This window comes from Pelodiscus sinensis, chromosome 5 (assembly GCF_049634645.1).
Source record: "Pelodiscus sinensis isolate JC-2024 chromosome 5, ASM4963464v1, whole genome shotgun sequence".
Taxonomy (NCBI): domain Eukaryota; kingdom Metazoa; phylum Chordata; order Testudines; family Trionychidae; genus Pelodiscus; species Pelodiscus sinensis.
Genome location: NC_134715.1, coordinates 63266844 through 63290485, shown reverse-complemented (window position 1 = coordinate 63290485; position 23642 = coordinate 63266844). Strand labels below are relative to the sequence as shown.

Genomic DNA, 23642 nt, shown 5'->3' with positions numbered 1-23642 from the left:
TTGTAAGCATCTTTCATTTTTTTAAATCACTCAGAGTCACCATGTACTCATCCATAAAACAGGTCTGACTGCTGCCTCTGATTGCTTTTGATTGTCACCTTGTGCAAAGTTCTATTAGGTGTATGGATTATGGGATTTAGTTACCAGTTATAAAACTGCTAATAAGCACAATATTTAAAATAAGTTTCCTTCTTCCGGTACCGGGGATGGTCAAGTAATCCTAACAATCTACAGGGCCTATATTAAATTACTGAGAAAATATTAAGACAGATACTGAACAGCTGTAGCTAGCAACCTTCATGCCCTATATATGACAGTAAGGGGGCTCGCCTGGCTCCAAGTGACAGCTATCTAGATTAGTGGTCTCTAACCTTTTTACATCCAAGAGCACTTCTAAATGTCAGAACAAGCCAACATCTACCACCCCATCCTTCCCCCAAAATCCCACCCCCTCCTTCAAGCCCCACTCTCTGTTCTCCTCTCCATCACTTGCTGTCCCCAGCCCTTACACACACTCAGGCTACATCTATACTGGCAGCATCTTGCATAAGAACTGTTCTGGAAGCGTTCTTGTGCAAAAACTCTTCCACAAGGGAGTGTCTACACTGGCATGTGCTTTTGCACAAGAGCATCCATGGCAGTGTAGACGTTCTCTTGTGCAAGAAAGTCCAATTCTGGGTCCCCCATTACAGAAAGGATGTGGACGCATTGTAGAAAGTCCAGCGGAAGGCAACAAAAATGATTAGAGGGCTGGAGCACATGACTTAAGAGAAGAGGCTGAGGGATTTGATAGCAGCCTTTAACTACATGAAGGGGGGTTCCAAAGAGGATGGAGAGAGGCTCTTCTCAGGGGTGACAGATGACAGAACAAGAGGCAGTCGTCTCAAGTTGCAGTGCAGGAGGTCTAGGTTGGATATTAGGAAAAACTATTTCACAAGGAGGCTGGTGAAGCACTGGAATGGGTTACTTAGGAAGGCGGTAGAATCTCCATCCCTAGAGGTTTTTAAATTCTAGTTTGACAAAGATCTGGCTGGGAGGATTTAGTTAAGGTTGGTCCTGCTTTGGGCAGAGGGTTGGGCTCTACCTTCTGAAGCCTCTTCCAACCCTATGATTCTGTGTTAATTATTTGTATTGTCGTAACTCTTAAGAGCCCTAGTTACTGACCTGGACTAAACACTATGCAGACATGGTTTCCCATCACAGTTTATAGGCTAAATTCACAAGGAATCATTTCTAAGAGTAAGAGGGTGAAATTCTCTTTTCATAGTCCAATAAATTTCTTGGCATCTCCACTGGCATTGCCAAAAAGCAGACTACGTAATTCCAATTCTGGTAATGGTTTTGTAACATGGATACTTCTTCACTATGAACTCAACAGAGGTAAGGGCTTGTCCACAAGGACATTCAATTCACAACAAGATAGTGTGTGACTATGCCCACACATATTTACAGTTAATTGGTTCACTTTGATTTAGTCCTCTTTGGAATGGGACTACATAAATTCATATTACCCAGCTGAGACTACGTCGGCCAAGGACACACACACAGTCCATAGCAGGTTGGTGTGTAGGGCAGATTTGCATCCCAGCTTGCTACAAACTAATTGTGTAGACAAGCCATTAGAACCATCATGCACCAAAAAAACCAGCCATCAGATGGTAGTAATTTTCACTCACTTATCTTGGGTGAATTTGAATTGGTATTGTGTGTTCCAATACATATTCTCTGAGCCTGGCAATCCCTTCTTCAAATCACTTATTTTATTTTTGTATTTGTTTAGGTTAACACAAATTTTTCCAAACAACTTTTGACTGTTGATCTCAGAAAAGTATTTGTTGCGAAGCTTGTGTTTCTCAAATTTTAAACAACTCATTAGTATTATAAAACAAATATACAAACTTTTATTATTTAAAGAAAATAGCTCAAAGATTACAATAGTTTTGGTCATATTTAAAATGTCATCCATGAATAAAAGTGATAGTTGCTCTACAAACATGGCCACGTAAGTAAGTTTTCATATTTGTTAATAGCAGCTAAGTTACACACACAGTTCTGAATACCATGCAAGCTCTGTTGCGTTCCATACATTCATTATAAAGTTGCAGTTATGTTCATGCCAAATAATCACCTAAACGGCCAAAATTAAACAGAAAAATCATTAATAAATACAGGCAACTAAACTTTAATAACAAATTTTGGCATTACACCATCCAAGAAATGCTGTGCTTTCTCCATTCTCCTTAAGTGGCATTTAGTAGTGTTAAGCATTATTCTAAAAAAAATACAACTCTGTTTTACAACATAGTACTGGCATAACACAAAAGTATTTTGCCAATTATAAATAATATAATCAAGTTCCAAAGAGTGCCATTGGAAAGGAACCTACACACACACACACACACACACACGCTATTCATGTAATGAAAACTGTTATAAAAACAAACATGTTTACTCCCATGCCAGCTTGTACTACAGAGGTGGGATTCAATTCCCATCTTGAAGAATTACAGTTCATGGATAAACACAGTTTCTGGGAAAAAATAAGACAAAAATTTACTTTCACCAGAATACACATCACTTTACCATTCTTCACTGGATAATCCATTTGTCAGTCATAACTGACATGAATTGGTCCTTTTGATTTTTTTGTTTATTTGAAGGCCTTGCAAATAAAAAGCGTGGTCCCCAGCCTTTATAAAAATTCAGTCAGCTGCTGCTCAATGCAGAATAATCCTACACGTTGCTTCTACCTAGAGTAATCTTCATTATCTGTCATACGCAACTGCAGATCGTCACATCTTCCATTGTGACTCAATGTGCAAGCTACAAGTAGAGAAGTGCTTGGATTCTCAGTCACTTCAAAAACACTTGTTGAAGCTGGCCTTCAGTACATATTTGAGTTGAAAATCTTTTCACTGTTCATAATGGTTTGTCAATAACTGTAACACCTGCAGAATAAGAGAATCACAACATTAAAATGCAAGTTTGACTGTGTCTTTTCAAAACAGACAAACTTCCAAAAGTACCACAAGAAATACAAGCCTTCATACAATGATTTACATCTATCAAAAAGGTCTGATTATCAGTAGCATAACATCTCTATCATGCACTTGTTTACACACTTTGTTTCCCAAAAATGTAAGGTTAGATCCTTGATGCATCTGATTTACATTGGGTGGATGCCTATCACATCTAAAGATCAAGCTCATTTAGAGTGTCTGAGACTGGCTCCTTTAAAGCGTGTCCTGCTGTCCACAAAATCAGATCCTTAAGTATGCCTCCAGCTGCTTTAACATAAATTTGTAGTTTGTAGTGTATACCAAGGGGAAACGTGTTATCCAAAACAACCAGATTTTTTTCATACCATTTTAGTACAATATTTTGCTTTTAAATTAGTTTAAGAAATAACTATTTCTATTCAGATAGTGCCTAGAAGTCCTAATCCTTGACCTGAGCCAGGGACTGTATAAAAATAAACTTTCAAAATAGGTCTCAGTACAACAGATTTTTTACCTGGTAAATTTTACTCTTTGGATGTTGTATCAAACACCTCATTTAAAATGCTACTTACAAATCAGTTGTGAGTAGTTTAAAAACTATATACCCGTTACCTGCATAGCTCCTTCCAGTACTCATACAAGATGACACAACTGTCCATTTATCAGTTGTTGGGTTATAATATTCCACTGTTGACAAGTTACAGGAACCATCGTCTCCTCCAACTACATACAACAACCCATTTACAGCACAAACTCCTATTAAAAAGGAAAATAGCTGCAATAAGATAGTTTACAGAATATGCACACCTATTTGCTTCCTTACATAGTGGAATTGTGCCTTCAATTTTGAGACTTTAGTACAGAAACAAATGTGAAAGAGGTAAAAGCATTTATAGAACAGATACCTAACCACATTACTAGCATTCTAAAAAATGATATTTCTAACTACAGTATATACCTGCATTCCTTCTGCACATGTTCATATCTGCAACCTGCCTCCATGTATTGGTGGCAGGGTCATATACTTCAACACTCTTTCTAACCAAAGGACCGTCATGACCACCTACTGCATACAATAAGTTGTTTAACACACCAACACCTGTGAAAATACAAAAACACTCAAAATCAGATAGAAGAATGGCTATAAATGGATTCCAGGGAGAACCATTACACTGTATTTCTTTACAAATATAAATTCTTATTTCATAGAGTTAAAAACCCTCAAAAGAGGGGTCAGAACCAAAATTCCCCCTAAGTACTACGGTTGTGTGGCTGCTCAAGAGAGAGTCAAATGCTGCCCATCTGATTAGCAGAGCGCCCACAGCTACGTTTTTAGTTTCTACTGATTTTGCACATTTGCACATGCTTTGGCAAACATAAAAATTATTCTGTACATGGATGGAAAAGATCAGAGGGAACACTGGTCCAAACAAGTTGAGCTAAAGAAAGCATTGCAAGTTGCTAAAAGCATGACATCAGTTAGAGGCCTTGTGTGATTGGGCATATCACAGAATACAAAGATGAAAGCTGTTCTGCAACAGAAGATTTAGAATGAGCAAAGAATAAATGTACTGAATACCTATGCAAATATAGAGTAACTGGAAGTAAGCACCAATTAGAAATTGTACTAAATTATGAACTATGATCTAGTAGGCAAAATGGAAACCACGCAAGACGTTCCATATAAATTAATCTAACAAGAACTGGGTACAATCTACACTGAGAAAAAAAAGGTGTAGGAGTGATACTACATATCTATCAAAAATACGTTAAATCAAGCTGATAATGAAGTTATGGATTACTTGGCATGAACATACAATGAATGTACAAACAGCAAAACACAATGGCATCTGCTACAAACCATCAGGACTGGCGGATAACACTACAGATTCCTCAAACCTACCCTGAAGGTGCTCAGAAAATCAAAGGATTTCATACACGAGGTTCAGAACCCAGTTTGTTGTCAAATAACCTAAACATCTTAGTGTATATTTAGTTTTACATTAAGAAGAACTTTTTCATTCTATAAGGAGAGAATCAAGCAACAGCTGAGGCCAGACTGGATCTACTTCTTCCTGATAAGTATGAACTAACTAAAAATGTGGAATCCTAGGGAAATCTGGAACCAGTGACAACTGCTGATTATTCACTACTTTATAAGAAATGGGATAATAGAATATAACAGTATTAACGTAGTATATTTCAGAACCGCAAGTTTTTGGAGGTAAGACACTAGTAATATATGAGGAACAGAAATATTAAAATTCACTAGTATGGAAGTAAGATGGGAAGTCCCAAGAGACATAATTCTGGACTGCTGAACAAAAGAGTGCTAAGAAATAAGAGTTGGCTAAATATGGTTTCATAAAGGACTTCACAAAAATTAAGAGTTTAAAATAAAACCTGAAGATGAAAAGGGAGAGGGAGTACACAGGATCACTTGCATTCAGACAAAAGATTTAGTTAGAAAAAAATAATGCCAGCCAATAGGGTCAGACTACTAAGGTTGTTTAACTTTCAAAAGGTCTTTCAAAAATATATTTTTGGGGAAAATGTATAGCAAGGCCATTAATACAGGAGGAGGGACATGACCTCTGCTGAAATACACTTGAACCTTCATACTCCAGTTGTCCCTAATCTGGGAATACCCGTGATATGGAAGAGGAAGCGGTTCTACATGCTCCCACATCCAGGAGAACAGCAGTGCAACGACATGCTTCCCTTGTGGCACCCGTAAGTATGGGGTGGTGCCCGGGAGTGGTGGAAACACCTGGAGCTACATGAGCCTCCTGGAGAGGGGTGCTAGATAAGCACCTAACCCCTATCCTCATCACTCCCAGATCCTACAGCATGCTCACTGGCCTAGCAAAATCTTAAATCTGTCATATCCTGTTTCCCAAGGTTGCCAGTTTAAAGCAGTTCAAGTATGGTTACATTTTCAAGTTGGTCTTCAATAAGAAAAATAAAAAAGGGGGGACTGGAGTAATTAGAAAGTAATGCAAGTCTTAAAAATAAGCTACCATAAAACATCACTATACCAACATTATAAAATGACATTTATCCATTGCTTTATCAGCGATAATCAGTAGGGAGTATCAGTTCAGCTAATGAGATTTTGGTTGCTATTGTATATGGCAGTTTCTCAAGGTGGACCATGGGCCCATCTTGAGAAAGCTGCCAATGGGCCACTCCAATTTATGTAATGGCTCCGCAGCCACAGAGCCTTGTGGCTCCTATTGGTTTTGGTTCACCATTTCCAGCCAAGGGGAGCCACAAGGCTTTGTGGCTGCAGAGCCATTAGATAAACAAATCAGAGCAGCCCATTGGCAGCTCTCTCAATGCGGACCCATGGCCCAATTGAGAACCACTTGTTTATGGCTACAGCATCCATCATAATGCAATATGTCATCACCTTTCTTTCTACTGCTCTGTGATTTCACTTTACTGTAAAGTATTATATAGCACACATGCTACATGGCTTTCAGTACGAGGGGGCTTGCAGAAGGATATTATTTTTAGCACAAATTTGAGATTCAGTCACATACCCAAACAAAAAGATTGGGTTTCATTGCTAATTTATCCCATCTTGCCTCCCTATCTCCATCCAATTGTAGCCACTGGCCTTGTTTAGTATATTTCTCAAAACCCAACCATTTAACATATTTTCAAATACCATCTCCCACTTCCCTTCGGTCTCTCCTTTATGACCCCTCTCCACCAACCCCCATTTCCATGTCGTACCTCATTTCTTGCTCCTTCCATTTGTATCCTCTTCTTGTCGTCCTCTTGCATTTTCTGGTCTTTTGTTTTCTTCCCCTGCCCATTTCCCTGGTCCTTGTCTTACCCTTTACCCCCTCCCAAAAGGCCTAGAGGAAATAGGACTTAAAATCCACATCCCTGTGTAGTGCAGCACACTCCTCTCAGCTGTAGCCAGGTGCAGATAGGACTTCTGTCCCTATGCTGATCAGCTGAGAGGCAGGTGGTTCTAAAGGGGCCAGGCAGGATAGCTGAAAGTCAACCTTTGTGTAAAGCAGACACAAACATGAAGTGTGAATGAATTAGATGGGCAGAAGTCCTTTGGAGTTAGCATATAACCAAGAGGCTTAACTAAAACAAGAACAAACTTCTATTTTAATACTGTGACAATAGGACATATCCCAAAATGGAAACATTCTGGTAAGTCAGGATACCTGGTCATTTGGATCATAGTGAAATACAGCACAATAATTTTAGGAAAAAAAATTACTTTTCCCAAAATACGAATATAATTTTACATTTAACACTTCTGTATATTAAACCCATTAAATTATGTTATTAAAGAATTCCCTTCAAGTTAAGTAAAACCCCTACCCACTATTTCTAGAAGTCATGGAGAACCCCAAAAAGGTAACAGAAGACTGGATTAAAAAGCTAAACCTAGTACTAAACTTAGAAAAAAGTGATCCTGGCAATTACCATCTGGTATATTGAATTTCAGTCTTTAGTAAAATAATGGAATATAAGAGGAAAAATCTGAAAATGTCAAGGGCTAGGTTCACAAAAGAACTTTGGTGCCTAACTGCAACTTTAGGTACCTAAATCCTAGAAGTCCCACTGGGATTCACAAAGCCCCAACTCAACTGCTGCCAATTATTCAGATACTTAAACTAGCTCAGCTCCTAAATGTTTGCAGTAAAAGGTTTCCTAGGTGCCCATCAGCCCTTGCTCATGCACTCTGTAGCCTACTCTAGGGATGTAAGCGAGTAAACTATTCAACTACCCAATAAGCAATGGAGTTCTTGCCTACTTGCTTCCCCACCCCCCTGCTGCCTCTGTATGAGAAGCAGCAAGGGGGAGGGAGGAAACAGGAGCTGGTGCTGGCGGGGAGCAGGCTTAAAAGCTGGTTCCCCCAGCACTGTCTCTGCCGTGCTGCCTGCCTTTATCATTCCAGTACCTCTATCAGAAACAGGGAGGGGTGGAATAGGGGAGGCTGCTGCAAAGCAGCCCCTGACAGCGGGGATCCCAGCGAGGAGCTGGGCCCCTCATGGACAGGGGCTGCCGCCGCCGAGCACCCTCTGTTTGCATTGGTCATAGTTGGCCACAGGCAGGGGCTTCTTTGGCAACAGCTTCTGGCCAGCCTGGGCTGCTGTGAACAGGAGCTGCTGGCTCCCACTGTGGCGGGCTCCCTTATCAACTAATTGTGTAGTCAATACAAATTGTATCGACTACACAATTAGCCAGATAATCGCAATTCAACATCCTTAGCCTACTCCAGATATCTGGATGCCCAGCTCCCAGAGCAATGCACTAACCGGGGAAGAGAGGCACTTCTGTATCTAACACACTTGCAAGGCCTGATCTGGTAGCTCCAAGTTTGTCTGCCAGATTGGGATCCTATAAATGAGCTTCCTCACAACAGCTAGGAAGAGCAGAGAAGAAGGAAGTCCTTCGATTTTATTCCAGTGGTTAAAATACTCAACGGGGAGGTGGCAGACCTTCTGGTTCAAGATCCCCCACCACCTGAAGGGCAGAAGGGTTTTAAACAGGGATCTGCTATCTCTCAGATATATGCCCTAACCAATGGACAGTGGGATATTTTAAATTGGATTCCCTTGGTCTCTCCTGTTGAATACATAATTTTAAAGCAATCGTTGGAGGAAGGGACTGGATTCTCGGTCTCCCACGAGTGCTCTAACCACGTGGCTACATAGTTCTCATGCATGCTCGCTCACTCTGGACTAATTTATTTAAGTGTTTATCAACAGTGGGCTTCAACAGGAAACGCTCGGGAAACGCCTCTCTCCTCAACAACTATGCTAACCAGTGGGAGAAGACTCAATATACTGCCTTTCGTAAAGTCCATTCAGAGGTGCTTCTGACTATCCATTAATTGTATTATGGTGACAAATTTAGGCTTTTGTGAATCCCAGTAACTTTCCGAGCACCCAATAAAGTTAGGAGAGACAATGCTCTGTGTCAGCATGCTTATGTTTCTTTGTGGATCTAGACTCTGGAGGATAACTGGCCTTATGGGCTATGAGAATTGAGCAACATTAGTTTATAAAAACAAACTAATTGCTCTTTGTATCATATGGATAAAAAAAGATATGGCAACATACTGAAAAGTGAAGTTTTTCTGCAATTCATCAAAATAATTAGCTTGCTTACATTTCCAATCATAAAAATTAGTCATAAACCAAAGTTAGATACCACTAATATTTATTAGTGCCTTTTTATAGTTCTTTGGACAGTTTTTAATCTACTTCTCATTGCTTTAAACTAACATAAGTTTAGGAAGTAGTACTTTATGTGATAATAATAAATGCTTTACTAAGATTCCAGATATTACATATACACGGATTCCTTCGATGCACTTATTTTATACAGGAGATCTTCACTATTCACAGGAACTCTATACATGGCTCCACATATTCATGGGTTCTCCTGTCCTGGTTTGGAGGGAGGACGGCGGGGTCATAGGGAATTCATTATGGGAGCTGGGAACCATGATATTCACGAATTCTGCCATTCGCAGTGGTGCCAGAGACGTGACAATAAGCAGGAAACTAGACTTGAGTTCCCAATATAACAAGGTCTTAGGAAATGCTTCTATAGCCCCAAAATATCATTAGTACCATTTCATTGAACAAGTGGATGCCACTAACATTGAGTTGTACTTAAAAAATAAAAACACATACATAGTTCTTGGCAAGATTACACTTAAATTACTGTTTTAGAATCTGGGCACTTCAATGCCAGAAAGAAAAACTGAATGAAGTTCAAAGGACGACAGAAGATATTAATCTAAGAAGAAACACTAAAAGAGATAAGTGTGTCCAGTCTGAATAAATGATACGGGATGGCAACACATAACATATTCAGATCTGAAGGATGTAAACAACAGGTAATGAAGGAGTTATTCAAGATGAAACCAAGGTTGTGTAAATAGAGGTAATGGGATAAAACTAAGGAATGGAAATTTAAGGACAAATATAAGAAGAACACTTCCTAACAGTGAGATCAGTTAAAGTGCAGAACAAGTCTTCCAAAGGAACTGGGGGAGGCCAAGACTCTACAGTTCAAGGTAGATTGAAATCCCTATTAGAGAAAGCAATTCTTCACTGGCAAAGGGATGACCTAAATGACATGGTCCCCTCTCATCTGATTTCTATGATTCACTGAGCTGCTTTAACAGAGTTTAGTTGGAAACATAAAAAGCACTGGATGGGAAGTTCCATGTATTACTCTGTAAAATCTTGTAGGTTAAATATGAAAAGGTACAAAGAAAGGGGGAAGAAAACCCCTGCATATTTAACATTCCCCTAATCTTATTGTACTAGTTTTGCATTTGTAATGTGCAGTGTGTCCTGTCACTTGCACTGTACAATAAAAGGAAATATTCTCAAGTGTCCTATTAAAGTCAGCATATATTTTATATTTTAAGGAATCAAGTTTCTGTGATTGTAATATAATAATTTGCTTTCATTTTGTTAATTTTTGTTCACTCACCTGCTCCACTCCGTCTAGTGCTCATTTCTGCCACATAGGTCCACTCATTTGTACTAGAATTATAGCATTCTACCGTACTAAGGCACTGACGTGATGCCCCATCATAGCCGCCAACAGCATACAGCATACCTAGAAAAGCAATTGCCAACCCCCCCCACATAGTATACGCAGATTAATTTATTTTAACACACATACCCTGGTATGTATGTTCTGATGTTCTATATACTCACACAGACAAAACATCAATTCAGTTACATACTATTGTTTCACATAATCTGATTTAAAGTAGTTATGGGGAAGCAGCACAGACAGAGTGACATGCTGGCTGCAAGCACGGAGTTTCTCAGTTTCCATTGGCTGGGAACAGCAAACAGCTGCCAACAGGAGCTGAAAAGCTCTGTACCTGAAGCCAGCATGTCACTCTGCCTGTCCCTCAGCCCGCATAGATGCTGACGAGCTAGGACTGGAAGTCTGTATGCTGGAGTCAGCTTATAAGTGGGTCATTGACTTTTTAACATTTTTTTTCCTGTAAGTTTGGGAGGTTGGCTTATGAATTAACCGACTTATGTTCGAATATATACAGTAATTCCTCAATACGCAGGATAGAAATCCGAGTTTCATCTCAGGCCCTGTCAACACTATTTTTAAATGTATTCTAATATGGCAGAACACATTTTGTTTCAAATAAAATAATCTTTAACACAAGTAATTTCTGCTAACTGTGATAGTAGATGGATATAATCATCTATATGTTTCTTAAAGGCCCTTTAATAAAGGTTAACTAATTTCCTCGTCTAGTGACCAAAATATTTCTAATTCTCAGATGGCTTTTAAAAAGCAATGAGAACAGTTATGCCCTGTCCATGCAAGCTGAACAACAATGTTCACAGAGGAGTTTTGAAAAAATATAAACAAAGTTTAAAGTCTGCTCATCAATGTGGCAGAAAATAGCATGGATGAGTTGTGCTTTTTCCCCTACTTGAACACATTACCTTTTCCTCTACTTTGTCACTGACTGATTATGCCACTAATCCATCCTTTTGGTTGAGAATATCTAATTCCCTACCCCAATTTTTGAACAGCAGCAGAGAAAAAAGGCAGAGTCTTTCAGAACTGTACTTGTCTTATTCTCAGTTAATAATCAGGACAAGTGGATGTTTGCAATCAGTACTAGCCTGCTTTGCAAAAACCCTTTCAAACTATATATAGTCTATATACATGTAGCATTTGTCAAAAAAATCTTATAAATGTACCAACAGTGATATAGGCAGAGGACTAATGTTATCAGTTGACATAAAAACTTACCTCCAACAACACCTACACCAACACTACTCCTTCTTGTGTTCATTGGAGCTACATGAAACCATTCATTTGTCTTCATATTATAAGCTTCTACAGATGATAAACCTGTTAAAACAAAATAAAATTTGTGACATATCTTCACAGTATTAAGTCTTTAGTAATTCTCCCTGCTAAGATTTCCAGTCTTTTTTTTCCTCAAAAAAATTCTTGGCTGTACATGTGGCCTAATATCACTTGGGCAGCCTGCAATGTACTGTGATATTTGGAGAAGGGCTGGTCAATAAAGTCTGTTAGGAATAAGTGTGCATACTTATATTGAATAAAACATGCAGAAAAATCTCCTCTACATGCACACACAATAGGGGCTTCTCATCTATTCTCATATATTCCATAAGGGAGTTGTCAGAGAACTGTGAAGTAGGAGAGTGAGGAGGGAATTTCACTGCGCAGTGGCTCAGATGCTGTTGAGTTTTTTTGGACCTGCATTATAGCAAGTGGGAGTGCAAATCATTGCTCCCACTGAGTACTTGGTTTGTGCTAGGACCAGCACCTCCCAGGGAATGTTCAGCTACACAAAAGCTTGCTTGGTTTTCCTAGTCTTTTTTATTTGAAATGACAAGAATATCAAGATGCTTAAGTCAATCTGGCAGGATTATTTCAATAGTAGCTAAAACTGTAATAGCCAACATAGTAGTATTTGAAGATAAAATACCTGTACTCCCATCAAATCCTCCTACAGCATATAAGAGCCCATTTAATACAGCAGCTCCCAAGGTGCTTCTCCTATCTTGCATATTAGCAACACTGATCCATTGGTCCTTCACTGGATCATAGGAATCTACTGTGCGAACTCTTAAAGAGCCATTGAAACCACCAACAGCAAAAACCAGTCCACCCATGTACACCATGCCTGAAAAAACAAAATAATTTACTTAACCTTAGCACTGACTTTCTTTTGTATTATGCTCAGCGCATTAGTGTTTAATAAGTAACAATTTATAATATAGACTACATTTGGTTATCAGGCGTTTAGTGACACTTTACTCAGTTTTAGTGTTAAATTTTACATGACATTGACACTTACAAAAATGTTGTACAGGCTGGATTCATCTCTGCTTACAGCTTCTTACATCTATTACATTAAGTGCCATTTTAAAAAACAGTATTTTTACATAATGGTTCTCTCCATATTCTTCAACTTAAACATAAAACAATGATGCTCATCACTATCGAATCAATTCATATATGTGAATGGATTTATCCTGAGCATCATTGCAAGATCTATTTTACAGACTGGGAATTGAAGCACAAAGATACAGGCCAAATTTTCCCAACTGGGTGATCTAACGTTAGACATCTAAATCCATATTTAAAATGTAATTTAATTAAGTGGTCTGAATTTTAACGGTAATGAGCACTTGCAGCTCCCACTGAAGTCCATACTCAGCACTTCTCAGGGCATGTAGAATTAATAGTAAAGAAAACAATAACTTATAAGAATAGTCTTAAATACTGCTGTAGACAGTGTCTTTAGGTTACATATTAGATACCTGCTCTACATCTCCTGGAAGGGAGTTCAGCCACCTGATGCCAGCGCTCTTCTTTGAAGTCATAGCATTCCACACTGCGAATAGCCTTTGGTGCCTGTCCTCCAACCACCATCATCAACTATAAGGGAATCAATTTTCACTGTTTGTTTGAACATATGGGAATATCTGAAAAGCTTTTTAAGTTCTAAAAAAAAAAAAATTATCTGTACAGCCCATAATCAAAAGATATTTCATCCAAACATATGCCTAATACCTTAAGAAAAAATACAAAGAGTTCTGAAAGAGTTCTGAAACACACAATCTGTGATCTTTTACCAAAGGCGGTATTTGAGGCAAGACAACAAATACCTGCTGTATGGGAAAGATTCAGATTGTAATGGCTAAGGATGTTAAATTTAGTTTAATCCACTAATCTACTAGTTGATGGATTTTCCATTGACTAGTTGCATAGTTGATAAAAAAGGGAGATGCAGCAAGGCTAGCTTCCACCCCAGGAGCTAACCCCACTGAGGCTCTGCCTTTTAAACATATTCAGAGCTCGTAGGCTTTCAATACATTTAAAAGGCTGGGGCACAATTGAGGGGAGCTGGTGTGAGCCAGGAATCAGCTGTCCCAGCTTGAATCCTCGCTGCACTGTTGATTTTTAAATGTGTATTAAGAGCCACCTGGCTCTTAATACATTTAAAAAGCAGAGACACAGCATCTGGGACTGGGCACTAATCGGGAATCAATTGATTCCTGGCTCATGCCCGGTCCCTGCTATCCCGCTACCCCCCGCAGAGATAATGCTGGGGGAACTGGGTTTTAAGCTGGCTCCCCCCAGCACTGGCTCCTGCTCCTCCCTCTTGCTCTCTCTGGGAAGTGACTAGTCGAGGGACTAATTGACTATCTGATAAGCTTTTGCTTATCTGATAACTAGTCGCTTACATCCCTAGTCTTGGTCACACAGGAATAAACACAAGATGCAATGGATGTAGTTTAATCAACTTTAGTCAGTTACAGCTGGGAATAAATCACACAGTGCAGTTCATCAATAATTCCACCTATTTGGGAGATCTGCTATCAGAACCCTTTCCAAATTGGTTCTCAACTCATTGCTGGGCCCCTGCCATGTTACCCCTTGTATGAAGGCTCAGGGTGGGTGGAGGGAAGACAGAAAGGCAGAGTTGTTTTCCTATCATACCAGGCATTAGGAGCCCTAATTTCCCTTTTCATAGTTTCATTAAGTGATGCCTTCCTCTAAATCCACTTTCAACTCCTGATTATTAATGAATAAGAACAGCTATACCGGGTCAGACCAAAGGTCCACTGAGTACAATATCCTGTCTTGTGATAGTGGCCAATGCCAGGGGACTCCAGAGTGAATGAACAGAACAGGAAATCATCAAGTGATCCATTCCAGTGCCCATTCCCAACTTGAATAAACAAAAGCTAGGGACACCATCCCTGCCCATCCTGGCTAATAGTCACTAATGGACCTAACCACCATGAATTTATTTAGTTCTTTATTGAATCCTCTACAAAGCCCCTCTGTAACAAATCCTTCATGGGACTCCTGCCACACCTGCTAATGCTAAGTTACAACATCCTGACCTTACCTTACCTATCTTACCAGGTCCCAGAAATGCTGGAGGGAAGTTGATAAAAAAAAATCCACCCTGGATCTGCCAATGGGGAAAAATTTCTTACCAATCCCAAGAGAGACGAAGTTTACTAGTGCAATGCCAGCAACAGATCATAAAAATCATGCTTAAATGCTGATCTCCTGGGTAGGAGAATGAATGATGTGGATTAGTGACATGAGAGTTCATTCCAGAATGTGTGGGTTATAAACCTCCCCTTCCTCCATTGCACCTGGTGGGGCAGTGCCCCCACCTGGTCTGGCCACTTATTTCCTCTCATGGCTCCTTTTCCCTCCCTCGTAAGCCAAATGCAGACAATACTCTGAAATGAGCCACATCTTCTTTTCTTCCTCCCACCCAGCTATTGCATTCAGTTGTGATAAGCACATTATAACAGGAAGCTCAGGATACTGAGCTGGAAGCTTTTGGGGACTGATTCTACCCTCAAGTGGGAGAATACAGCTTCTAGATGAAGTCAGTGAGGACTGTGAATATGCACCACAGAGCAGAACCTAGCCTTTGATTTGGTCCTCCGGAGGGAACACTAATTGTAAAGCTTCAATGAACATGCAACAGTCACAGGAACTGCATTGACATCTAGCTCCTATTTTGCAGTTAGAATACTAGTACTGTGATCAAGCTTCTTCTGTATTTTAGGTGAAAGAGGAGAGAAGCCTAGGCATTTAAAATACTCCAGAAGGTACAACTCTATAATTTTATTCAAGCTTACATTCCCTGACCCAACCCTACACCCGTAACTTCAATTACTATGATAGCAGTAACATAACTTCTCTGGTTCAAAATGGTACAGTTCTAGAACATTTTCCTTGAAGAACCAAAACACGTTAACACCGTAGACATTTATGATTTTTAAACTCCAAAATAAGTTTTTTTGTCAGTCAGTTTAGGACATGGCTGGACATGGTTTAGCTCCTGGTGGGCTAACAGATGATTTATTAACCTGAGTGGCTGTAGGTACATCTGCTCATAGCTCACATTGGCTGTGGTTCACCATACCTGGCAATGGGAGACTTCAGACTAAATTCAGTATGAAGGTAGCAACATCTTAGAAGTTAAAGATTTTACCTTTGGAAGGCTTACAGGTGTTCTCAATCTGGTTCGAGTACTTTTCATCAATGTTCGTTGCTCAGATGGCAGTAAATGATACTTCATAGCTTCAATGAGATAATCTTTACATGCACTGCTGTTCTTTACCAACATCTCCTCTTCAACCCTCTGTGCATTAATGAAAGTTTGACAAGATCTCAGCACTTTCAAGTAAAACATAAATCACAAAACTGAAGTGAAATAACCCTACATTACAGGAAAAAATTAAAGCACTGAATGTGTAGCTCATACCACAGCCAGTGAAAGGCTGGAAACATCATGATGTTGATATGCCATGTCCCTGGGGAAAATATGGAAGAATATCAACCCTTCTTATTATGAAATGAAAGATACAATTTTAGGCAATGGCAAATGTTTCTAATACGATTCTCTTGACCATCAGGAAAATTATTAAACAAACTCAATATAGATTAATAGGAAGAAAGAGAGTGAAGAAATGTTGCTCATATTTCCACCATACAGTAAGCAACTTTTAGTTCCCAAAGATGTCAATTAACTCTGATAAGCATCCTGACACTAGTCAGATCATAAGGTATGACTAGAGTCAGGATGCTTATCATAGTTAATTGACATCTTGGGGAACTAAAAGTTGCTTATGTTAGATAAAGTGATAACTGTACAAAAATCTGCAAAACTATAGATTATCTAAGTGACATAAAACAAAACTGTTTTGACACCAAATTCTACATATTTAAAAATGATAAAATATTAGCTACCATGTACTAAAATGTAAACATTAACTTTTATCCATTAAAATCATGAAAAAAATCACTAACAAAAGATGTGCTATATGAGGCTACGTCTAGATTGCAAGTCTCTGTCGAAAAAGGCTTTTTCGAAAAAGAGCGTCTAGATACAACCAGTACTTTCAAAAAAGCAAGTTGCTTTTTTGGAAGAGAGCACCCAGGCAGTCTGGATGCTCTCTTTCGAAAAAGCACAGTTTGCATTACCTAGTGCCTTTTTTTGAAAAAGCATTTTCGAAAAAAGGCATTCTTCCTCATAAAATGAGATTTTCCGCGGTTGAAAAAAATTGCTGCATTCTTTCGATTTACTTTTGAAAGAACGCAGCAGCAGTGTAGACACAAGGGAAGGTTTTTTTGAAAAAAAAAGGCCACCTTTTCAAAAAAAAACCTGTAGTCTAGAGACACCCTGAGAGATGAGATTACAAAACAAAGATCAAACCTAAACTCAGATTAATAATCACATATGTACAATATGATTAAGGAAACATTTGTTTGAAACTATTTGTATAGAATTACAATTAGACTAAAACACAATTAAATTACTGTGATGTTTTATCTAATTTTGCTATCCTTCATTTGATTCAGTGGTAGTTTATTTTTAATTATTTGTTGATTGCATAATTGCACTGCCTTTATGATTTAAGAATAAGGTTGCTGACATACACAATTCCAATAAAACCAGTGTGTAAATTCTTACAAGAATTTTTATTTGTTTTGCTTACCTGAACTAAATATTCTCGGGAAAGCAAAGGCAACCGAACATGTTCCATCAAGCGTGCCATTAGTTCCTGCCTCACATCTTTGTCATGGTTTACCCATGCGATCACTGCTTCAAAAACCTTCCAGAAAACAAACACATGCCATGAGACCCCACGTTTTACAAATTCATCAGTGTACTTCATGAAAGTACAAGTGTGCCCCCAAAGCCTATTTTCACTTGAACTAATATTCCTGAAGTATAAAAATAGGAGCGTGTATAAAATTCCTACTCCAATCCTTTCAACATATTTATTTAACCCTTTGTATACTTTACTGTTCTTCAATGAGAGCCCTCCAGTAGACACTGTCAATTAATTCTCACTATTAGAAAAACTGTCAACAAATCAAATCAGAACTTCTCCCATAAGAGCTAGTTTAGTTAGTGCTGTAAAGTCAATAAAAGCCTGCATCCAAGTAAATCTATTTTCTCACCCTGCTTTTTCTTAAGGTCTTCAAGTCCAGAACTACCATAACTAATTCACCTGCTTCTTTGCTCCTGTCACCAAACTAGACTCTCACTCAAATTGAGAAGCAGCCAACTAGGGCAGGGGAGGGGAACCTAAGGCCGGGGGCCACATTCAGCCTCCAGCTTTCATGGATCTGGCCCCTGAGGCTCAGGGCTCCTCCCCCAGCATTAGGGAGCCCCTGCTGGCATGCCAGCCCCTCCTACTGTCACTCCATGGGGCTGGAGCACACAAAATCTACTAGCCTGGGCCCCCCAGCCTCTGGTGTGCAAAGGGAATGTCTTTTTCCTCAGATGGGGGCTACATCAGTGAGAGCTTTGGGGTTGTTTTATTTTTTTTTGCATCTCACTTGTGCACGGTTCCCGACTGATTTTTCTGTGGGCCAGTGGCTCCAGACCCAAGAAAGGTTTCCCCCTCTCCAAGTAGAGCAAGGAAAATGTAATTTCTCCCCATTGCACAATACTTCACTGTTTATGTAAAATCAGAGAATTAAACTTTAAGTGTCTTTCTAGAAACACACATTTACATATTAAAGTCAAGCACTTCTGTGTGGGAGAGAACTAGATTCTCACAGCTGTGGGAATAGCAGATGTCATCAGTTCATCATGTCATGTGCCACCTGTGCTCAAAAGGGCTTTATTATATTTTTTTTTATGTAAAGCATGTGTGATCATTTGGCCACGCATCTTGTGTTCATCAAGCGTATCTGAACAGGGGAATTCAGCCTCCTCTTCGTACATATAGTATGGGATGGCTGCATCTCTCCTATGACAGATCAGCACATTTTTAAATAGGAAAAAACATTGTATATGTATGTTCAAAATGAAAATATCTGCAAATCAAAATGGTTAGGTATTTAAGGGTCAAGTGTTGTTTATATTTAAATTAGTGGGAATTCTGTCTGACTCCCATGGGATCAGGATCTGGCTGCATGGGAAAATATAAAGGTACCTTTAAAGCTGTTTTAGTCATACACAGCTATCTAAATCTCTTTTGCAGCCCTTTCCCACTCTTTTTGTTTTTAAATGGGGACACTAAATCTCTTAAATCTAAAGACCAATCTAACTTGACAGCTGTCCACTTTAGTACATTTTACCTTAAAATTACCAGGTATATATAAATTCCTCAAAACCACTATTTTGAACAGCTAAATTAAAGCAAATTCCAATTTATTGTATGTCCCTTGTTAGCCAATTACTATGTACACATTCCTGTATTAGTAGCATGCATGTATTGATTTGTTTACCCCAAAGCTAGAAGCTTAGACTTTTTAATTGTGAGTCAACTAGTTAAATGCATTCTTAGAATCCTTAAAAGCTTAAATCTGTCAAGGGATTAATTTAAAGGTTGAACACTTTGACTGCATTTCTGTAAAACTTCCTTAAGTGCAGAGATCATAATTTGTGTAACCAATAACCGTTTTATTGAGGGTTTAACAAAAAAATCCATCCAAATATTATGTAAGATCTGTGAACAACTGACTTTTTTTGTCTATCCAAAAGGAAGGAAGGAATAAATTGAATAGTGGTATCTTACCTTCTCCTCCGATGCAATTGTAAGTTTGTCACTGGATATTAAACTGCACACCTGTTCTACTCCAAGGTTGAGGAATTCTTCACTAAGTACGACATCAGAAAAATGCTGTTCTGTTTAAAAAAAAGTTCTCTTGAGCATCCCTCACTGAACAGCTTATAAGCAGCAATAAAAAAATATACAAAATTTGACTGATTTAGCATATAACATCCAGGTATTTGGTTAAGTATATAAACAGTATCTTATTTTATAGTATTTTCTAGCACATCAAGTTTTGATCATTGCCTTTTACAAAAGTAGAGAAGGCAATTTTTATAAACATATTCAGAGACAAAAATTAAAGTTAAACTTAAAAATGTCATAAAAAAACTTTTCACATTTTACCATATACTAAAAACTTGCATTAGAAGCAATTTTAATTGTAATTAAACAGATTTTGTCAGTTATCACTTTATGATAATCTTTGAAAGTCCAGTTAAGCAAATCACTTATCTATGGAGAATGCCTTATTTTAAGATACTTTGTAAACCCTTGTAAAAGAAAGTTTCCCACATAGAGCATTTACCCACGATGGAGCACTTTCATAAGCAGAAGCATCATCAATATTTACAAGCTGAGGGTTTGGACTCTGCCAAGAGGTGCAGTGGTTGGAATGAAGTACCTCAACCATCTGTATGAACCAGAGGGGGAGGGACGGTATTAAAAACTATTCTTTAGAGTAAAAAAGCATGAAGATGGAATTCTTCACCAAATGGATTGAAAGAATTGATTTAGACTCAGAGTCTCTGACAAGACTAATGAAAACAACATAGTTGCTTATAAATAGGCATAACATGTAGCCTTGTGGTTATTAACCGGGATTTTCTCATCACTTATGCCTAACAGACAAGAGACACTTTTATGTGTAAAGTAAAATCAGGACATGGAGGTATTTCCCGCTTCTCCGATCCTCTTTTTTTATTCCATGTAGGGATATGCTCAAAGTTTACAGAATCTGAAGACGTAGGCTACGTTTAGACTGCAGGCTTCTTTCAGAAGAAGCTTTTCTGGAAGAGATCTTCCAGAAAAAACTTCTTCCAAAAAAGAGCATCCACACTGAAAAAGCACACAGAAAAAGCCATCTGCTTGCCACACTGAATGGACGCTATAATTCACGTCAGCTCTGATTACTATGAACGGAATGGCCACCAGGATACCTATACTTTTTCCTCTTTCCTCTTCTTTCAAAAAAATCCCTCTTCCCTTTCCACACACGCCTTTTTCCAAAACAGCTCTTTTGGAAAAAGGCTTCTTCCTCGTAGAATGAGGATTACCAATGTCAGAAACTCCCCCTCTGTTCTTTCGATTTTCTTTCGGAAGAACGCAATTGCAGTCTGGAAGTAATTGAAGTTTTCTGAAAAAACTCTGTAGTGTAAACATACCGTTAGAAAATGAGAAGGTCTGGAATCCAAGGCCTATGGAATGAACTGAACTATAGGCTCGTCATGCAGGTGCCAGAGGCATTAGGGTGTCAAGGGAAAGGTAGGAAACAAAGCAGGGGAACTGATTATCCTTAAATGAATCTAACCCAACACTTAAAGAAAGCTTAGGTATAGAAGCCCTGGTTCATCCTACCTTAATAAAACTAATCAGGATATTTAAGCATTCCTGCAATTCAAGTACCCAATTTACTCTACAATCAATAATGTGATGTAAACAGCTTTTTGACAATTGATTAAGAGTTATGCAATGTCATAATTTCGTACTATATGGACTAGGAAGATACATATTCCTTGCTCAGAAAACATTGTCTGAACAAAAGATAAGATACACAGGATTAGAACTCAGGAAATGTTAATTATGGGGACCCTAAAGGAAAGTTTAAGCAGATTTTAGAAAGCTGAACAAAAAGAAAGCAGGTGTTTGAAGAAGCAGAAAACTGTTTTAAGCAAAGGGGGTGGCAAACAGTAATGCACAAAACAAAACGAGCAGTTGAAAGATACAGTAAGAAAGGAGAAATAAGAAAAAGTAAGCCACAAGATTATCAATATCAACAAGGGGTTCAGGTTCTTGAGTGCTACTGTTAGCCGAGAAAACTTGAGAACCTGCACCCTGATGCACCAGCGATAGAAGCACAGCAGATGGATATCTGAATAATTCTAGTTACCAAAAAAGACTAAGCTGTTATCTGCTGCCTCTTTAAAGTTAGATGGTTACCAAGGAGATCTTTTTAACTGTTTGATACATACCCTGTTAGCAGAAGCCAAGCGAAACAGCAGCTAAATGAATTATTGCAATGAGAAACCAAAATAGGGAAGAGCACAATAACTGAACAGGGATAACTTTTAATAGCTCATCAACAATAAATTATCTAGAAATTGTTGCCCTGAAACAGGCTGTCAGCACATGCATGAGGGAGTGAAACAGACTTCCATTTTGTTTAACAGACCTCCATTTTGTTTAGTGTTGGTTTTTACCTCAGAGCTAGTTTCACACCTAACTCTAGGGAATGATGAACACCACCCTGCTTTTGCACCCCTCTCTAATCTGTGTAATCAGCTCAAAACGCTGCACTCCACCCTAACACCTCTGCACACATCCCTAATAGGGTGCACTCAATCCGCACCTTGAGCTTCACGTGACCCCAATCTTATCCCCAGCTCATTACCATATTTTTCCCGCCTTAGAGAGCATAAAATCTTGGGTCAGAGAAGAACTCAGGTTCATCTCTCCTCTGTCTGTCGATGTGCCTGTTCAATTTTCCCTTGTGACATTCCTCATTTTGCCATCCGTGGTTTATGGTTTTGGCTTTTGGTAGTCTAAAGCCTTGGATTTGTTTGGCCACCGTACGTGCGGGAACGCCCCACATTCCAGATATTTGGCAAGAGCCTTGGAATTGGACTGAGTTACAATCTATTCCAACCCTCCTTTGGACCTGCTGATGTGACTGAAGGACCCACCAGGACTGGATCCATAGGAGCCATTCCATGTGGTGATCGAGGATCCCTTCAGCATTCCTGTTTCAATTGGAGAGGACATGGCACTGCCTCGAGGGATCTTCCTGCTTGTCCTCCCTTATGGCTTTACACTAGCCACGAGGTTGCAGTTTGCAGGCACCGATCGCCACTTTCCTCTGTGAAGTATACACTTTTGTATTGGGATGTTTTCTGTCTATCTTTTCTTCCTGGGATAGGGTGGGTTGTTTACTGTTCTTAACTTTCATGTTTGTGCTATTTTACTTCAAAATACATGGTTTGGCCCTAAACCTTGGTAGCCTGATTTTATCTTTGTGTGAATATCCCACCAGTGATTAGAACACCAGGCCGGATCTGGCTTCTGTGCAGAGACAATTTAACTTAGTCAAAGACACAGAACATTTGCTTACCTGAGTCTCTGGGGTAACAAAATGGTACACCGCTGAAGACTTAATTGTTTTCATACTGTATAGAATAATTAAAAAATCTCTTGGGCACTGCTACAACCAAACAGCCTATGTGCTTCACATTAACGAATAGAACCACAAGAGGGACAACAGAATCTTAATTTTAAATTAAGTGAAGTAGTATTTCCAACCCCATCCATTAAAAAGTCCCAAAATATCCCAAAATATGGATTAAAATTTTTCATTTAAAAAAAAAAAAAAAGGTTGCATCTTTTGATATATGTTCTGGATTTGGGACCTGTGGGGCTCACATTTTCAAGCTTCTCTCTGCAACCAGGAGGATTAGAAAAGCACTTCATTAACACTGAAAATAGGTTCTCATCTGAGCGCGTAACTTCAGGATCTAGGGCTTTTTGAACACCAAATATCACAAAGCAGGAAATGCAACTGCAAGAGCTGGCAACATTAGGTCCCTAATCTAACTTCAAAGTAATACTCCACACTAATTTACTGCTGCTTCATGAAACATCAAGTTGGCTTGGTTTTAACTGTTTCACTGTAAAGTTTACCTCTATTTTCCATATTTCCTAGAAATTTCTGGGGCTAGATAGAGTGGCAGATAGAAATGGCCAGAAATTTTCCACTGGAATGTTGTTCCACCTGAAAACACTAATTTGTTGAAATTGATATAAT

The 23642-nt window shown here is 38.9% G+C and overlaps 1 protein-coding gene across 2 annotated transcripts in view; it reads right to left on the bottom strand.

The window, feature by feature from the left end:
* Positions 1 to 1742: 1742 nt before the first annotated feature.
* KLHL2 (kelch like family member 2) overlaps positions 1743 to 23642 on the bottom strand; it is an 82994-nt gene continuing 61094 nt past the window's right edge. For both annotated transcript variants that reach the window (XM_006111707.4, XM_075930150.1), the window contains 10 exons: positions 19592 to 19701; positions 17555 to 17671; positions 16048 to 16197; positions 13340 to 13457; positions 12502 to 12699; positions 11793 to 11894; positions 10488 to 10616; positions 3958 to 4098; positions 3612 to 3755; positions 1743 to 2948 (listed from right to left, as the gene is read on the bottom strand). In XM_006111707.4, the coding sequence (XP_006111769.2) occupies positions 2920 to 2948; positions 3612 to 3755; positions 3958 to 4098; positions 10488 to 10616; positions 11793 to 11894; positions 12502 to 12699; positions 13340 to 13457; positions 16048 to 16197; positions 17555 to 17671; positions 19592 to 19701 (1238 nt within the window). In that variant the 3' untranslated portion in view covers positions 1743 to 2919. The remainder of the gene's footprint in view (positions 2949 to 3611; positions 3756 to 3957; positions 4099 to 10487; positions 10617 to 11792; positions 11895 to 12501; positions 12700 to 13339; positions 13458 to 16047; positions 16198 to 17554; positions 17672 to 19591; positions 19702 to 23642) is intronic.